The following is a 19,320-nucleotide window of genomic DNA, read 5'->3' as shown; positions in this document are numbered from 1 at the left end:
GGAAAGCCTACTCAGGCTGCTGATGCTGGGATGCCTTTCTCAGACAGGACTGTTTCTTCCTATCTAAGGAGAAGGGATCTTAAAATCATCTAGTTCCAGCCCTTCCTGCCACGGGCAGGGACACCTTCCACTAGAGCAGCTTGCTCCAAGCCCCTGTGATCCAACCTGCCCTTGAACACTGCCAGGGATGGGGCAGCCACAGCTTCTCTGGGCACCCTGTGCCAGCGCCTCAGCACCCTCACAGGGAAGAGCTTCTGCCTAAGAGCTCATCTCAGTCTCCCCTCTGGCAGGTTAAAGCCATTCCCCTGGCCTGCCCCTACAGGCCCTTGTCCCAAGCCCCTCTCCAGGTTTCCTGCAGCCCCTTTAGGCACTGGAGCTGCTCTCAGGTCTCCCCTTCAGGAGCCTTCTCTTCTCCAGGCTGACCCAGCCCAGCTCTCTCAAACCGATGTCATACAGAAGATCTGCATCTTCTCTCTCATCTCCTCAGCCTGCCCCTCCTAAGAGGGTAAAGACTCCTCTTCTTTAAAGGACTTTCCTCTAGGCTATTCTCATGTAGCTTTGGACCACTGCCTCCGGAAAAGACTGGCAGACACCAGAGTCCTGCTTCTCATCCACCCCACATGAGAACATGTTTTGGAGACAAGGAGCTCACAGTTGTACCCCATTACACTGTCCCAGAGAGTCCCATCTGCCTTTCATGACAGTCTTCTGTCTCTGTTAGCCCTTTAAAGCCTGGTTTAAGAAAACAAAACACAAGTGGAAGAGAAAGGTCCTTCCTGTAGCATGCAATGCTCTGACATGGTGCAGGGTGACAGCTCTGCTACTGAGTGGCTGAACCCAAGTGCAATGAATAGCCGCTGGAAACCAAGCGTGCATGGTGCTGGAAAGGGCTGTGACACGGAGGAGAAATCCACCTCAGCATCTAGCTCTTGCACACGTGCAGAGGCACTTACTAAGCCACAATAGCTGTGCTGCAGGGTATCTTTTGCCTTGTTATTGTGCAGGGATTAAGGCTTGGCTGCCTTGATGAGAAAGCTGTCCCGATTGCTCACAAACTTGCAGCATTCCCAGTGAAAACTGCTTTAAAGAGACAGGAAAGGCAAGCAGAAATCAGTTCCCACTCTGCCCTTTAAAACAAACTTGCTTTTAACACTTAATTATGTGCAACACAGGCTCATTCCTATTTCCTTTGCCAAGCTGCTGCTTGGTTTTGATCTCGCAGGGTGCTCACCCTCACAGAGAAGGAGGCTTTGATTAGGAAGATGCGAAGGCTGCTGAGGAGGAGAAAGCCTGACTGAATAGCAAGACAAGCAGCACGTTGCTGCCTCTGCCACTCACCTGCTCTGTGCCCTTGGGCATGTGGCAGTGGCATTTGGGGCTTTGTTTTCCCTGTTTTTACAGGAGGAGGGGAGGCAATCGTTTTCCTCTTGCACATTGTGCTTGGAGACATAAGACTGCAAAGTGCTAAACTCGAGCAGTATAAACATCCTGGTTAGCTTAATGACAGCTCCAGAGAAGTAGCAGAATGCATCCATTATTCTTCCCCTCATCTTTTTGAGCACAGCTAATGAAGAGAAACGAAAACCCCTTGCTGAGTGCAAGCAGCAACTGTGAGAGTGATGCACCGAGACGTAGGAAACACACTGGAGTGCAGGAATTCAGTTACACGGCTGTTTGCAAATTAATGGCTAAATCAATTAAATGAAAGCATGGGATTCTCTTGAGGAAAGTCTAGTCGCAAGGAGAAGGGGAGGGGTTGTGGGGTGGGGATGACATAATCACGTTTGCGAATCACCAGCAGTGTGCATGCTTTAATCCATTAATGGGGTTTTTATCTGTGATCATAAAAAGCAGGTTAAATTCAGCCTGGAAGGGAGTGAGGGTTGGAGGAGAGGGGAGGGGAGAGAAAGAGCAAGAGACAGAGACAGAGAGAAAGCAAGAGAGAAGGGGAGCACAATTCACTCGGTGAATTGCTTGCGAGCTTGGGGCTGGTAATTAGGGATCTCAGGAGAGCAGTTTCTCAGAATAACCCTCTCTCCTTCCAATGGACCGAATGGAGACAGTGGTTCAGTCCTGCTGATATTTTTTAAGCCCTCCTCGCAGTTTGATGGGCATTCCCAGTGCTTTTGTGCACGTCTCGGGAAGCGTTGACGTGGAAAGGAGCAGCGAGGAGGGGGAGGTTAGAGACAAAAACTGCAGCTCTTCTAAAAATACGGAGGGCATGCAAGAGTGTGAGCAGGCTGGGGAGGAGGGCGAGGTGGGTGCACCTTGCACCATGTTCCCCGGGTGCCAGCGCGGAGCAGTTTCGGAGATGTCCCTCCTGTGACTGGACGCACCATGAGCATCTGGGAGGTGATCCTGGCTTTCGTGGTGGTGGTGCTGATGCTCGTGGCCCTGCTGGCCAACGTGCTGGTGCTGATGTGCTTCCTGTACAGCGCTGACATCCGCAAGCAGGTCCCAGGATTGTTCATCCTCAACCTCACCTTCTGCAACCTGTTGATGACTGTTTTGAACATGCCCCTGACCTTGGCTGGGATCATTTACAAGAGTCAACCAGGAGGAGATCAGATCTGCCACGCTGTGGGTTTCCTGGAGACTTTCCTCACCACGAACTCCATGTTGAGCATGGCAGCTTTGAGCATTGACAGGTGGATTGCTGTGGTCTTTCCTCTAAGTTATCACTCCAAAATGAGGTACAGAGATGCTGCTCTCATACTGAGCTACACGTGGTTGCACTCAGTGTCGTTCCCGATAGTGGCAGCTTCTCTCTCCTGGGTGGGTTTCCATCACCTCTATGCCTCCTGCACCCTGTACAACAAGAGACCAGAGGATAGGACACAGTTTGTGATTTTCACTGGGGTCTTTCACACCCTCAGCTTCCTCCTCTCCCTTATAGTCCTGTGTTTCACATATCTAAAAGTGCTGAAGGTGGCCCGGTTTCACTGTAAGCGGATTGACGTGATCACTATGCAGACCCTGGTGCTGCTTGTGGACATTCATCCCAGGTAAGGTGCCGGTGTGTTCAGCAAATGAGACTCTTCGCTGCAGAGGAAGCAAGGACAGGGTTCGGTATGATGTTAAATACAGCCTGATTTGTGTCACAGCAGGGGATGGGGAGGGGGAGAAAGCAAGCATCCTTCTTGTCAGTTTCTATTCTGCATGTTTCCTTTACTTGTATTTGTTTTACCGGCTGCAGAAACAACTCTTTTTTGTGCTGGTTAAGGGCTTGTTTGGGAGGCAGAGCAAACAAACAGGCAGTTTTGGCTGGGCATGCACTTCCCTTTGAGACAGTGATCAGATCACTGCCGTTTGTCTCCGAAGTTGATTTAGCAGTTGATAGATTTGCATTTTTTGGCATTGTCAGCCCAAAACGCTGCTGGATCCCTAAGAAGGAGCAGGCAGAGGCTGCACATGTCCCTTCAGTTGGAATTCTGATGGGAAGCCGGGTGCTGTGTCCCACTCCTTCACCTGGCAGTTTCCCTATTGCCATACTCTCTGTAACTTTATCTTTCCTGAAGGCAGAATTGTCAGGGAGTAACATCTGCAAAATGCATACACTCAAGTGCCTATGCTTACATCTAAGTGAGAGACTTCAGTAGTGATGTTAATATGACAAGCAAAGGGAAGTAAAATTCATTTCAAATTACAGTCTTTAAGCAAGCCCCTTGTGCCTAGACAGAGGAGGAGAAAAGTCTCTGGGGGCTGGGAGGATAAAGAGGTTGAAGGCAAGCTCCAAAGGGGAATGAATGTGTCCTGGATACTGTGCAAAGAATCACGTCAGGGATTAGACACAAACTATAAATCTTGCATGAATAGGTATGTCTGGATCTGGAAGGGATGCAGATTTGGTGTCTGATACAGGGGCAGAAATCTGCCTGGAGCTAAGGAAAGCTGAGAGTAGTCAAAGAGGGCAGTCCCGAGCCAGACATCCCACCTGATCCCCCTTCGATGTCCTTTGCTCTGCAAGCTGGAGGCAAACAGCAGCTCTCTCCATTAGCAGGGAGCAGGGCTTCAGGACTGAAAGCAATGTGGCTGTCCTCAAAAAAAGGTCATAATTTGGGGATTCCTAAGCCCAAGACAAATAAATCTGAAAGGATCAGGGCAGGACAGCACACTGTTAGAGGAACAGGAACATTTACTCAGAATTCTCCACTTAAGCTGTTTGGTCTTTCTCTTGACCAAGTATGCAGAGCAGAACTTTGGGCAACTCCTATAACTGTTCTTGAGAAACACATGTATAAATCTTCCCTTATTCGCCAAGTCACATAGAGGAAAAAACACTCTCCTGCCCTACGTGCTGTCTGGTTGCTAAACTGTGCCTCAACCGGTCTTAGCTCCTGCACGCACTGTGAGATGTGGTGGTTACTCCCTGACAGTGCCATAAACCTACCAGGGCTATTTGAAATAGCAATCGTTGTGCCTAATGCTTAAAGTATGCTTGGACTGCACAGCAAAGTTTAGGAAAAGGACAAAGATCCCAGTGCTGTTTCCCCTCCTCTGCATTTTTTCTGGTCTAGGTTAACTTGAGGATGTGTGCAGTCATTGCACAGAGGGGTGGATTCAATGGGGCTGTGGGAATAATATCCCCTTTCTTCAGAGGAGGCGAATAACCTGTAGTGCTAACTCTTATTTATCTGTCACATCAGGTTATTCTAATGCTTCTTTCTAAGAAAGGAGTTTTAGCTTCCTTTTTAGACTGCATAACTGGTGGCTGATATGGTCTATGGTGATGTTGCCTTAACTGGGACAGCTACCACCACTGAAAGGGATAGACCTCAGATAGCCTTCCCTGCTGTGAGAGCTACACAAAAAGCTGAAGGTCTCCTGGAGAAGTCAGTGATGTTCATAAAGCCCTGACAGAGCAACAGCATCATTTGAATTACAGAAGTGATATATATATATGTACAGGCATTTTCAGTGTTTACCATAGTACCTAACAGCATAGACATGGGTGCTGGGAGAATTCGCATGAGAGAACTAAGTTTGCAATCCCACCTTAGACTACCCTGACTTCTCTGGCTTTTCACACTGTCTAGTTTCAAGGCTGAGAAATGTGTACAGACAATTTTCTGCTTCCTATGACTCAGAATCCACCCGCAAGGGGGTCCAGCGACAGGCATTATGACAGATGGCTTCATTACCTGTGACTTGGAAAGACATGAGTGATCTTCTGAAGATCATTCAAGATGAGTACAAAGGAAGCCTCTAAATACCACACAGATTTATGTGAATGTTGAGGGCACGTGCCCTTTCGAGTTAGCTTAGGCGTTTTTACTGGATACTGCTTCTTTCTTGACTTTGCTCTTAAGACCAAGATATCTTAGGTATTGTGAGAGTTTGGGCAAGATCCCACTTAAGTGCTTAACCCATGTGTTTCTTCACTCAAATTATCTACACTATCTTTTTTGTGTATTCAGCTCTATGCATCTTTAAGGTCCAGTATCTCATAAATGTTGTTTAAAATACCAAACCTTCAAAGGGATATTTCCAAGATTTCCCAAGATATCAAGATCTTTAAACAAAAGCTTAGTCAATAATCCACTTCTATTACTAGTGTCACTGCTGGAACTCATATGTATGTTCTTATCTTAGTGCATGAAAGTGTGTGCAAAAGCAGAGTACTCATCTGCGTACATTGTCTATGTGAAGAAGTGAGATAAAATACCTTCCCCTATGATGTGGTATTTATTAGCTACACCTGGAAAGGCTGAACAAAAGAAACTGGTTGAAGCGTACCAGGACTTCCCAAGTCATGTGTGAGCTCCAGGACTGAAAGACAGTTTTCTATGTGCCAGGAAGGAAAAGATGTTACTGGAGAAACTGTTAGAGACAAAAACCATGCCACCTTTACACCCTAACACCCCCCCAGTTTAACCTACTTTGGGGATTGCTTTTCCTACATCACTGTGTGTCTGAGATACTATGAATTTAATAACACACGATTTAGGTTAAGCTGTCAAAGATCATCTGTCTGCACCTAAAAATACTCCAAGTTCTCTAGCTCTTGCAGAACTGAGAGTACATAGGTTCTCTGGAAAAGGTGCATTTTTTTTTCCTTCTGAGCTGTCATTTCTAGCTGCAAATAACTGAGACGCAGAACATGTAACACATTTAGATGTGTTTTCATTCTACTTACGCATATTCTTTGACAGGAAGACAATTTGCTATTTCTAGGAGAACAAACTTTTCCTCCAGAATTTATTTCATTTTGCATACCATGATAACAGCTCCGGGTACTGACAATGTATACCATTATATACCATATATAAAACAGAGCAAAGGAAACACATTTTCGCTACCAGAAACAAAAAGTAATACAAGGCTCATTGCCACAGAGATCACTGAAGCACACTGAGATCCTCTGGACATAACATGTTTAGATGATCAAACATATGTAGTTAGAGCAAATAACGTAAGAGTGTGGCCATAAATCTCTTAGCTATTAATATATGTAAGTGTGGAATCTGACAATGACTCATCAGTTATAAAATTTATAATAAAAACAGAGAGATTGATGCTAAGCAGTTACAAAATGCAGCACATGGGCCAGACCATTCAGTTTGCCCAAGGTGTGATTGTGTTACCACCAGACTTATGCAATGAGTCACCATGTAGCAGTGTTATGCGTGTAGAGAGGGGTTTCAGGACTCAGTCTGGCTTTGGTTTTGCCCCTTCCCAAAGGGGTTTGTTCAGGTACAGATGGCCCTGGTGCTCTGGGAGATACAACCAGTGCTGCCCATCCAATCTAACCATCTGATGAAGAGAGTAACTCATCCATTTCCCTCAAAAGGCACAAAAAGCACAGGAGTTACACAAGCAGGTAGAGATGGAGGATGGGCTTTGATCTTATTACTCTGTTAGTAAGCTAATATGCTGATTACAAAGGAGAGTTCCTGCAGTGAAAGTGTGACCTCAGCTCCTGCTCCAATCACCTAGCTGGCACACCAAAGGCCTTACCAGCTTTTCTGATGCGCTGGTGAGATCACCGGGGAAACCAAAAGAGAAACTCTTGTCCTAAAATGCCACAGGTAGCAAAAAATCCCAAGGGGTGACTAATTTGTACCTGTTTAGTTGGGAATCAAGCCTCGTCTGAGGTGAGCAATCACAATATCACAGCGCTGTGGATTTGTTATATGATTCCCAGCTTTGCAGAGCATTCAGCACAGGCAGAGCACAAAAGATTTATGGCCACACAGTTCACAGCTATGGGACACAGCGATTGCTCCAACATTGGGCTGAATGTTGAGAGCATGATTTTTCCCTGTTATTATTTCATTGTGTTTTATTGCTTATCTTGCTGGGAGGTTTCTCCTATATGAGGCAGTGATGTTGGAATTGCTGTTTCTAGGGAAGTAGCATGCTGCCTACCCCACTCTGGATATTTTCCAAGTCTCTGAATAACATGAGGCAAACTCTGGGTTCAAAAGAGTGCTTGCAGTAATTCAAAAAGAAGCTGTAACTGAATTCAAGGCTGAATTCCACCACTTTCACTATATATAAACCTATATGACGGGGGTGTGTGCATATGAATGTATAATCATGCATTTCTCAGTGATTGTTTTTGGAGAGTAGGATGATCATACGATGAATTAATACTTGGCATTGCCCCACATAAATGCAGTGCACGTGGTATTGACTTCTGTGATTACAATAGTTCCTGGAAAGAGTGATTTCCATCGTTCCATAAGTAAAGCCATTAAAATCTGCTACCTGATATTATGATTCATGTTCTTGTTTGTGTTGAATGTCACGCAGCGTAAGAGAGCGTTGTCTAGAAGAACAAAAGAGGAGGAGGCAGCGAGCAACAAAGAAAATAAGTACCTTTATTGGTACTTTCATACTTTGTTTTGCACCTTATGTAATTACGAGGTAAGTGTGAACCTACATACTGGAAAAGAGTACTGAGATGCACTCTTAGCTCAGAGAAGTAGGGCACTCCGAGCCAGAATATGATTCAAGTCTCCTGTAAAAATGTTGTGCACTGTTTCAACTCTTATGACAGAGACTGCATTTACTGAGCTAAAAAAGCCCTATATAAAACGCCATAATGCTTATGTGATACACTCCTGATGCTGTCTGTGGACCAAACTCTGTCCCATCAACCCAGTCAATGTGTTGGTTGCATGGGAGTAATCTAATTTAGGAAGTCAGCCCATGGGATTTTGCGGGCTTTTTTCAGATTCCCACCCTGGTTCAGGGAGAGATACTTGTCTGAGTAGGTCAGACTGTAAAACTCTGGTCAACAAGATCCAACTGAGGTGAGAACATGGTCCACAGACTTAAATGATAGTTTTGTCTGGCTGGATAGAGTTTATTACCCATAAACATCAAATATCAAAGCTGTTCTGTTATACAGCTAAAGAAAAATCCTGTGATTTATGGTCAGATGTCTATCTATCTCCTAGTTTATCTTTGGGAATGGCTCCTGTGGGAAACACAAAATTACTCCTATGAAACATAAAGTATTGGAAAGTGAATATATCCAGAAAAGTGTTATCTAGTTGTTGAAGAAAATTTACAACTTGAATTCCTTATTAAAAGACTCCGGAAAAAACTGAAATGCTGCTATGCAGAATAGAGAAAGAAAAGAATATTTTTAAAGTATCTCCTATTCTAATGCTATCAAATAGAAATTATTGGGGCTGACTTCAGCCAAACTCAGATCCATCATAAATAATCATTAAAAAAGCTGAATTAAGACTTCATATAAGTGGGCATGTGCCAACCCCAAGTCTTTCCAATTCAACATAATATCTTGAATTTCTATTTCTAACGAAACTGTTAAGAAGGTATTTTAATCTCTTGGTAAAAACAGAAACCTGCATGTCACATTGGTTTTATGTTCATGATAATAATAGGTAATTGATTCATGCTGTTTATTTGTAACAATGTTGCAAACACATTTGTAACAGTGTTACTAGATTTACCTTCACTTTCACTTAGTAGTCACAAAAAAACACTGTACCACACACTCTAAGGGAGTAGGAGAGGATTTGTAATTATGGACACTTAACCTTAGCTCTCAGGGTATAAGATATTGAAGTATTTGTCGCTTTGCAAATGGTTAATTTTCATTTTATGCTGGGTCTCTGAACTTAATGAGAATCGTCACAGTCCCAGAATAGCTGGCAGCTTCATCCTGAGAGACGCCGAGTGCTCTAACCAGAACTGTCAGAAGTATTTTTGTGCTCCTCCATAGGCATCTCAGCCCAGCAAACAGGCACCACCTCCTTCACCTTCTCTTAACTCTGTGGCATCCTAATTTGCTTCCCAGTAAACTTAAGATACAGAAGAGGGGTTAGAAAAATCCTTAGCCCCCTCCCTTTAGTCCATACAAGGGCCGTTTAAATATTCCCCTTCAGTCTGTTGAGGACTGATAGCTTTGCCAGAGACAGCAATGATGAGAAGAGTCAAAATATAGCTTTCTGAACGCATGAAGACGCTTGCCTGCACAGGGATAGACTTGGACACTTGTCAGGCAGGGTAAAGGCTATCATGTCCCTGAACTTTTCAGTTCTGAAACATCAGGGGGATTCTGCTTAACAAGCTACAGGGAATTATGGAATCATACAATTCTAGAATGGTTTTGGTTGAAATGGACCTTGAAGCTTGTCCAGTCCCAACCCCTGCCACGGGCAGGGACACCTTCCACTAGAGCAGCTTGCTCCAAGCCCTGTCCAGCCTGGCCTTGAACACTGTCAGAGGTGGGAATTCCCTCTTTAGCTACTTGAGAGACTTTGCTGGACATTATACTGTTCTAGGACTTCCCTATGCCTCACAAGTATGGCTGAGGGTGCTGAAGGACTAGGAGGCTTTTGAGCTTAATTATGTAAGCAAGTATTATCTTCTGGACCAAGTCCAGTGCTTTGTAGGTAGAGGCAGAGATGGAGGCAGTCAATCAGTTCAAGGCAGTGAACAGAAGACAGTTAATGAAGTCTGTTGCTCAGCTTCTCATTTGGACAGCAATAATCTTAAATTAAATGTGCTGTTAAGTACCTTGTGTACTGAGGTGTGAAAGCAGCAAATCAAAGCTTTTATTATAAAACATCTTTCTGCTTCCACACTAAAAACTTATAGTTGTCTCTAGCAGTTCCATGAACCAGTCACAGAGTTGTGCTAATAACCCTAATCAGATAAATTCTTCTCTAGATAAACCAGAGTTTTTCAGATTACATTAAGGTAAAAATCAGTTTAAGCTCCTCTTTTATCAAGAAAATGCCCTTCTAATTAGTTCAGTAGCTGATTCTTTTTGCTTCAGTGTTTCCACTGTACCTATATGACAGTTGTATTATCCCATAGTAAATATTTTTAGGCATAGCTTGTTTCTTGGTTTGTAAATATTCTATTAGCACACATCTCTTCTTTTGCTATATTTATCATTATGCAATTCAATAGCGTTGTTCAAAACACTTTCTGCAAGGAGCTTTTGCATAAGAAAACTTAAAGTAAGTCATACCAATTTCTAATATTCATTTCCAACACCAGGTATTTCATATTGAAATACAGAACTTTGCATATGGAAGTTAATAAGTGCCGTCAATGTGTGAGGAAATGGGCCTTGAATTAAAAATCCTGAAGTAATAGCAGAAAGACATTCATAACCCCAGTCCTCAGGTTACAGAGGAGGATGGTGGAACAGGCAGAAGATTAATGTTCTCTTTATCATCTCTGGGAGACAAGGATAAGCAAACTGCAACTATGCTTTTAAACTGATTGCCTGCCTTCTGCATGCAGATCTTGCTCAGGCTTAAGAATTCTTCTGCAAGTTTTGTTCCTGCCTGTCTGTGCATATAAATGCATGATTTTCCTATGCAATCATCTTAGGTTGACACATCTGAAGAAAGAGGCCTTCTGGTCAAAAGCTTCAGCTGATGTTAGGTAATTTTCCTCCTGGGTGGAAAAATCTTTTGGTACAAGCTGGCCAGTCCTGTTTGCTACCCTCATATCTCTGTGCTGGGAGATGGCTCTTGCAGCTGTGGGGAACAGGAACGACTGAAAGCAATGGTTTGCAGAATTTGCAGTTCTAACTACAGGAGTCCAAAACTGGTACTGCTTCCTCCCAGAAGCTGTCTGGTTGTAATACATGCATCACTTCAGACACGAAACTGGCTAAGAGTAAATGAGGTAATGATAATTGTGATGCCATTTTTTGTATTAGGAAACAATTACTAAAATAGGGCTTTTTCACTAGCAAGACAGCATACAAAGAATTCAGCCTACCAAGCAATAAAGTGAAAATAAAGTAAAATAAACATCAAGATAGAACTCATGCTCAGCTTATTCATAACAATAGCACAATAGAAACAAATAAAAGTATAATCCTGATACTATGGGACTTGTGTGGAGACAAAAAAAATCTGAAATATGACAGAAATATTAGGAATGCAAGAGCTGATACAAATCCTTAAGGAAAAGACTGTGTTTTTTCTTGTGAGAACTACATCATCTACCAGCTCCGAATACGCTGCCAGCTTTGTTTCGCTCCTGAACAACAAGTATTTTAGCTTAAGACTGGTTTATCCATAGTTTTCTCTGTAACTCAGTTAAGTTCTCAGGTTTATGTAATACATAACAGATATCTTGCAGTTGTAGGAGCCTTCAAGCTGGACACGTACATGGTCATGAAAACATTTTACTGTAGTGATTAACTTCACATGTATATAAAGGGTTTTCAGTGTGTATTATCTGCATCAGAGATCAAAGTATCAAATATCACAGCAAAACATCTTCTAGTTTTGAAATAAAAAGATATTGAAGACCAGAAGGTAGAAGAGTGGCTTATGGAAGCAAGATAGGAACTGATGTAGCTGATACTCTAGAATTTAATTTACAGGTAGCACTGAAATATTAATGCTCCTTCACTGAAAATGTCTTCTTTCTAGCTGAAACATTTCAAGAATATTGAAGCTATGCATGTAATTTCCTTCATAAATGAGAAACAAAACCTTCTTTCAGAGGCAATAAAGTAAGGGACGTGCCTTGAAAGACTGAAATTTAATTGTTTGTACAGAAAATAGAATTGCACAAATTCTGTATTTGCTTCTTGATATCTGCAAACGTAATTTACCATCAAAAATAATACACAAGAATTGTGAAATGTGTAAATATCAAGGATACTTTAGGAACGCAATCAAGGAAAATATTTCAAAGTCTTTTGGTTAAAGTGTAGGCTTAGCTGATCACTCAGTGAAGGTAAAATTAGTAAGTCTAGGCTTGCAACTGTATTTGATATGCTTTAAATGGAGATTGTTAACATCTTGTAGAGCTGACTGACAGAGACTCAGACATAAATCTGTCATATTTTGGTCATTTGAGGCATCCACTGGATTTAATTGAATTTGATCAAATTCACATCTATAAAACGTTCAGTAAAAAGTAAATCAACCCGATGAAATTTAACACAACGAAACTCAAAATACAAAGAAGGCATTGAATATATGAAGTGAAGAATCACAAAGATGGCTCATGGTAGATTACAAAGTAAATATGACTCAGTAGATGATTAATTTCCAAATAGTAAATTCTCATTTTCAAGCATAACAATGTGGGTGTCAGAGGGTACATTTTATTAAACAAGAGAGAACACACCAAACGAGACCACCTGGCAGTGTGAGCAAATGACAATTACGTCTGGGTTTCGATCCTACTTTGCAAGAAAGATATCAGCCAGGAGATGCAAGGAAAGGTTGAAAGAACGACATCATTTTTTTGGTGTAGATGAAAAGAGAGATAAATGGACAGATGGACATTCATTGGTATCTCAAAGCTGCTTACGGTGAGAAGCTGACACAAGTGGTACTAGTGGAGGGGCAAAATTCCCAACTGTTTTCATGTAACATAACCTCATCACCTCAGATGTTTCACACATCTGTGATTCCAAAGAGTGTTTTGGCTAATGTCACCACCCCTAAAAGCATCATCTTACAGGTGCACCTCATTTCCAATGAAAGTGATACACAATGTGAATAAATTGCTAGCACAAAATGCGCACAACTATGCTCAGTATTAGAATTACCAATACTGTGACAGTGGCTTAAGCCCCAGCACTAGATGCAGACCATGGTGCTAAGCCCAACACACATATCTAGGGAGATACAGAGCTTTTGCCTTGGAGTTTGCAGTCTAGGCAAACTAGAATGGGGAGAGAAGACAGAATCTTGGAGTCAGTGCTGTAACAAATTAAGGCTCCTTAGTCCCACTTTCATGCTCAAATGATGGTCAAATGGTCTCATGCTCAAATGCCATCTGCTCAGATGGCAGACCATGCCATCTGCCAGTGCTATTTTAAACAACATGACATAGTGAAAGTTTATGGAACGGGAACAAAATGACTAAGGAAAAAATCCTCATCCCTAAACTGCTTGAAGTACCAACACTATTGCCATTGCTGCTGCAGGAACCGTGCTGCAGAATGCACCTTGGATATGGTGCTTTGTCTGAAGATACATTAGCAATTGAAGTATTTTCCAGGCTGGTTTGACAGCACCTTCTGCTGGAGACAGTTTCAGCAAAGGTCTTATTTGCCCTTGCATAGTGGGGCTCTATAGCAGCACATGCAGCTGTTTGTCCTCTAGAAGAATCAATAGTTTCTCAGCAGCTGTAGAGGCATATTGAACAGAACTGCCCTTCAGTGTTGCTCAAAGACATGGAGAGAGAAAACCTTGTGGAGATATCAATATTTCACTGTTAAATATACTCTATCCTAGTACAAAGTGATCTCTCTGTGTTAGAGCAGTATGAGGAATACATAAAGCTCTTCCTTCTCTCCCTCCATCCCCTAATGAGTTAAAAGTTTTGCCTTGCTGTATTTGTTGCAAATGTAAATGTTTGGCCTTTAAAAGTATTTTTTAAATTCAAGATCTATTATGCCATCTCTCAAAGATGCATTTTCCTTCCTTGTGTGCTTTTCCTATGACCCAGACAAACTGTTTAAAGGATCAAACTCTCTCTCTAGGAGCTGGACTGGCTAAGAAAGCCAGAGAGCACTGGTGATGGTGTTTCTCGAATGCTGACGTGGGGACCTAGAACCACAAGTTCAGACTAAATACTTGATTTTTAGACAGCTAATGGAAGGAGAATATGACTCCCATAAGACCAAGCAATGGCACTTGGTGTCCTGACCTCAGACTTAGGCCGTCAAAGTGTGGTTTTGCATCAGTATTTCAAAAATCATGTTAGGTTATACAGAAATAACTTTATAAAATACTTGTGGTTAAATTTGGTGTGCATGATGGATTCAGTGGTGACACTAAGTGTGAAAGTCATCAGGAAGCATATCTGGGGAGATGATATTCCTGTCATTCCCTTTAGAGCTATATTAAGTCTGTGATGAACTTCAGCTGCCAGAAATGTGATCTTATGACACACACTAGAAAAATACACAAAAAGTAAAGTAAAATAATACAGTAAATATATAATGAAGTGAAATGTTACTGTCTAACAAGAAATCTTTTTAGGACTGAAAACCACGGAGTCACTACAGAAAGTAACACACATTGTCTGTATGGATAAATTTGGCACAGAGCCTAAAAGTGTAATGGTTGAGGATATGTTATGGAGGAAATGATTTTGAGTAGATGCTGTGTGACCTATTTCATCAGCAGTAAACTTTCTGTGAAGTGTTGACCAGCTTATCTCAGAGTATTTATGATCCCCACAGTGGTGTTCACCAGGCAGTACAAATAGGGCTAGGGTACAGTAGCCTGCAGAGAAGGGTGCTCCTTTATCAAATACCTTGATGGCCGGAGTGAGACAGACGAGTTGAAAACCCAGCTCTACATCAGAGATCTGTACTCGTTTTACACTCCAAAAGGCATATTCTAATAGCAAATAAATGGGATCTTTTGAAGACTGTTTCATATCCTGATGGAGTTATTCCATTTTGCACTAAATTCTTTCAAGAATTCAACATTTATTGAGGAAAATGAGTAAGAGAACCTGGTAGGAGGTAACACATCCAAGGTCTGCTTCCAGGCTCAGTAAAGGTACAGTTAAACATACAGCCAAGGATGTCTTGAAGTTTGGAGGCCAAGACACTCTGATAGGAGGTGTGTAGTCCCATCCATAGGAAATAGACTTCAAGTTTACATTTGCAGTCTTAGAAATGTATAAGTGAAGGACTACATTTTCATTTTCATGAGTATGCCATTCTTTTGTTTTCTTGCAGCTTTCCAGGAATAAATTGGTGTTTGGGGGGGGGGTGTCTTTGCCTTACAGTTGTGCTGTTGTTCCACATTTTTAATGTGAACATTCACTCTTTTAACCTTCCTGTTTCCACAGACTTGTTGAATTATCCTCTGTGGTCCACATCAACTCCCACTGGGGAATCATTTCCAAGTGCTTAGCTTACAGCAAAGCTGTTTCAGACCCTTTTGTGTACTCTTTGCTACGGCATCAGTACAAGAAGACATGGAAAGACATCATAAACAAGATCCTCAAAAGAAGCTCCATCAATTCCTCTGCCCTCACGAGCGAATCGCACAATAGGAATATATTGCAGCTGAACGAATGAGGAGCCTGGTATGGGACCTACAAGACACATAAAATGATATATAGGAAACAAAAGTAACTGGCCTATCCCTAGTATCCTCAGCTGTCAAGGTTTCGGAAGGCAGTCCTGGACAGGTTGAAGCCCAGCCCATGTTTGTCGAGAAGCCCATGTAGCATCTAAGGGAGGCAGGCTGCTTTGGACCTCCTGCCTCCGACTAAAAGAGTGTTATTGATCTGTGGTCCTGCAGGCTTCACTAATACAAATCTCCCATTGATCTCCATCAGCAGTTACACATACATATAGTCTTCAACAGAAGGACTCATGACAGTAATGGGAGCAAACTGATGCCATCATAAGTTTATTCTAAAAAGCCACAGAGGGATATATGTGCTGCATTTTTCACTGGCTGCAGGTAACACTCCCTCCAATGGGGTTGCCAACCTGCCTTTACAAAAACCACCCCAACCTGGTTCTTTGAGTAGGTTGTGTATAGAAAACCTCTTAACAGGAAAAGCTTAATAGAAATACCTTTACCTAGATACTCATTGTGCCCAAAGCATCTTTCAAACTCTTCTAATACACAGTTTTTGAACAATCCTGTAGAATTGAAGGAAGAAAAAAATCACTTTGAAGTACTCTATGGCTGGATTCAGCCCTGTCTTCTCTAAGTTTTTCAAGTAATTTCCACAGAATACCGTTAGTTTTCTCCCTATTAAATTACAGCAAAATAGAAATGGTAGACAGGATGGAAAGGTCACGATGCCTCCTGCATACCTTCTAGTATATCTGAGCTACAAAGAGATGGATTTTGCTTGATGCTGGAGAATGGGGCCCTGGGCCCAAGGGAAAAAATACCCCAAAGCACCAATCCTCTCAGAACCACCCACCAAACAACAAACCTACCAAAATACCCCCAAAATTGCTTTTTCTAATATCATTAATCATGGTTATTTTACCTACAGATATGTTACTTAAAGGAAAGATGAGCCTAAAGCTGAGTTTAAAAGTATAATTTCTAAACCAAATAGAGTAAAAATAATAGACACCCCCCCCCCCATGAGTGCAGCCAATCTGAATCTACATCTCAATATGCAAATCTCAGAAGTTTTCAGTATAGACCTTTATAGCTGTAGACTACAGCTATGCACAGTAATGTTACTAATGTTTACTATACCTCCAGTTCAGCCTACAGCTAATATAGGCTTCAATACCAGTAAAATTTTGAAAACCAGACCAATCCTACATGTCACCCTTCCTCAGACATCACCACTGTTATCTTAATTTTTGCAAACGTGATTTAGTTCATTGGAAGTACAACTACAGCTAGTAGATGGCTTCACAACTGTCATGTAGACGCGATGCTGAAGCCACCCTTTGGTGTCTAATAGAGAGTTACTTTCCTGGGTAATTTTCAGTGACTTCTCTCTCAATTCAGTGAGCACACTATGAAATGAGACAGCTTTTGAAGTGTTTTCTTATTAATTAAATTGGAAAATATCAAGATCAATAATGACTCAGGCTTTACTTCTGTTGTTCTGATTTCTGAAACAATTGGAAACAAAGTTTTTTTCCTCATAAACTCTTAAAATTTTTTTCAGATCCAGAACTACTCATTTCAAATGCTTTATATTTTGATAAGCAAAAGACTTAGTACCAAATCTGACCTTAATTCTGCACACATTTTTCTACAGAAAGTGACATAAATTCCAAAAGACAACAGCAAGTTAACATCAGAAATCAAATGAATTTTTGATGAATAGGTCAAGAAAGCTGCTGTCCAGTGGCCATAAAAAAAAAGAGTTTCTTCAGTGAGGGTAAATACATACCCAGATTTTGAATAGTCTTGGTCAATCAGGCTTCATGCATGCAATGACAGCTTAAATAATAGCTGATATAACTGAATATTCTTGCTTATAATTTTCATGTTAAGAAAAGATGATCTGCATCATATTGAGAAAATAAGGACCTCAGTACTAAAAAACACGGGATTACATTTTAGTTATTACCTCCCGTGTCCCCCAGGCAAAGGGCACTGTTTGATGCCTACAGCTCTGCACAATCCCTGACAGCAAAGGTTAATGAGATAAAATTGTACTTTCCCTGTCACTCATTTCAAATTATCAATATCAGTCAGTTTGCAAACATTAACATGCTCCATTTGGCAAACTCTACCATGAATAGAAGTCTTTGATAGAACAGACATTATGTATTCTTTCATACCTTGTAAAAAGTGTTGTCTGCTGAGGTTTCTGTCTTGTGATTCAAAGCCCAGACAAGTAACTCAGTGAGAGGCTACACCCCATCATCAGCGAACGTGGCGCCATACCTCAGCTGTTAGTCTGGAGATCCTTTCTTTAGCCCTTAACATAGTCCTACAGCTACAAGGAACCATAACAATATATAAATTGTCACGATTTATAAATGGAAGAATTAATATAATGAAGATCATCAACTACAATGTAAATTAAAAAAAGAAGCTTCACTATTACTTTTAGTTATAAAAATATAACATAATTACAATAACATATACCCACAAATATAGAGACATACTTTAAGTAAGTTTTCACAACACTTTCTTCAAAATTAGTCTTTCTCCAGATTAAATGGTCTACCTCATCTTAATCATTTTACTTCTTAGGCATAACCTAATTTTCTCAGGTGCAATAGGTAACAACACCCAGTTCAATACTTGTTTCTTAAGAAATTCATTTGTATCAGAATGCCGGATATTAGAAAATTATTAGTGAGTTTAGAAAGATAAAAACTCTATATAGGATTGTTATATGTTTTACTGAGACCACTTTTACCTGAGTAAACTACAACAGGATGATTTTTAAAGTCCACAGCTGTTGTCAACTTATACATAGGGCTGCTGCCAAAGTCAATGGGACTTTTGTATGTCAATGAAGATAGTCCCAGAAGGATTTTGAATTTCAGATCAATTATTCACACAGAGTAAGCTAAATTCCCTGGAAACAAAATAAAACCCACTGTATGTTTAGGATGGCTAGTTAAACATGGAGAAGAATACAGCATTGGACTTGTCTCATTATCCTTGTATATCACAGTCAGTCACTGGTCGATTTACGTGTCACCACGAGCAATAAATCTCTCCCTTTGTATGTGTTTAAAAATTCATCTTTCTTTCATGGTGCCTTTCTTCTAGACTTAATCTTAGAGAATAAATATAATTTCCCCTTACTTACATCAGCTCTTTGACACATTGTCATATTTCTACCATCTGAAGCAGGCAGGAGTTGCAAAGGCTGGTGGCTTGACAAACTGACTCAGTATACAAAATAAAAGTAATACCTAACATTTCCTCATGACGTTTTGTAAGATACTAGAAATATGATTCTGTGGCTCGTTTGGTGCCAGTCAGCTGAATTCTTATAGGCGACTGGCACAAATCTAAAATGTATGTCTAAGTGATGAATGTAGATATAACTATCTGTCTGCTGAGTATATATGTACTATACAACACTGACTCAAGTGAGTTAGAATAACGATAAATGTAATGCACAGTACTTTATTATCTCCGATCATGAAGCAGAATTGTTCTCTCATCTAACAAAAACATGTGTGCGTGCAGGGGAGGGGGGGATTGGATTTTCCGTTTGTTATTTAAATATTTCTGAAGACGTGAAGTATGGCTGCAATGTGTGCCCAAAATGTGGAACTGCATGTGCAAAACCTGCGCAGCTGCTTCAGCAATATGCAGCGTTGTTTGTTGGTAGCTGCGTTCCATATGCAATAGCTATTCCTCACATGCATGTCCAACTAACATTTTCTTCATACCTTGTAAATTTGGCAGGCGGAACATTGGCAGA

At 41.3% G+C, this 19,320-nt stretch overlaps 1 protein-coding gene across 2 annotated transcripts; it reads left to right on the top strand.

Annotated features, from left to right (window-relative positions):
• Window positions 1–1,908: 1,908 nt before the first annotated feature.
• GPR26 (G protein-coupled receptor 26) lies at window positions 1,909–15,787 on the top strand. Of its 2 annotated transcripts, XM_061458549.1 has the most exons (3): window positions 1,909–3,005; window positions 7,756–7,869; window positions 15,280–15,787. In XM_061458549.1, the coding sequence occupies exons 1-3, from the start codon at window positions 2,338–2,340 to the stop codon at window positions 15,509–15,511; spliced, it is 1,014 nt and encodes a 337-aa protein (XP_061314533.1). In that variant the 5' UTR covers window positions 1,909–2,337; the 3' UTR covers window positions 15,512–15,787. The 2 variants fall into 2 exon arrangements, with proteins under 2 accessions (XP_061314533.1, XP_061314534.1); XM_061458550.1 differs by lacking the exon at window positions 7,756–7,869.
• The last annotated feature ends 3,533 nt before the right edge of the window (window positions 15,788–19,320 follow it).

This window comes from Pezoporus flaviventris, unplaced genomic scaffold (assembly GCF_033815535.1).
Source record: "Pezoporus flaviventris isolate CSIRO_AGI_PZ_B2104156 unplaced genomic scaffold, CSIRO_AGI_Pfla_v1 ptg000029l, whole genome shotgun sequence".
In the NCBI taxonomy this organism is placed as follows: domain Eukaryota; kingdom Metazoa; phylum Chordata; class Aves; order Psittaciformes; family Psittacidae; genus Pezoporus; species Pezoporus flaviventris.
This window is presented reverse-complemented; position numbering and strand designations above follow the sequence as displayed.

What these genes read in the sequence shown, in the direction of transcription:
- GPR26 (XM_061458549.1), top strand. Translation starts at nt 2,338, where the DNA reads ATGAGCATCTGGGAGGTGATCCTGGCTTTCGTGGTGGTGGTGCTGATG. An exon ending in CTTGTGGACATTCATCCCAG is followed by an intron (nt 3,006 to 7,755) that starts GTAAGGTGCCGG and finishes AATGTCACGCAG; the next exon opens with CGTAAGAGAGCGTTGTCTAG. An exon ending in GCACCTTATGTAATTACGAG is followed by an intron (nt 7,870 to 15,279) that starts GTAAGTGTGAAC and finishes CTGTTTCCACAG; the next exon opens with ACTTGTTGAATTATCCTCTG.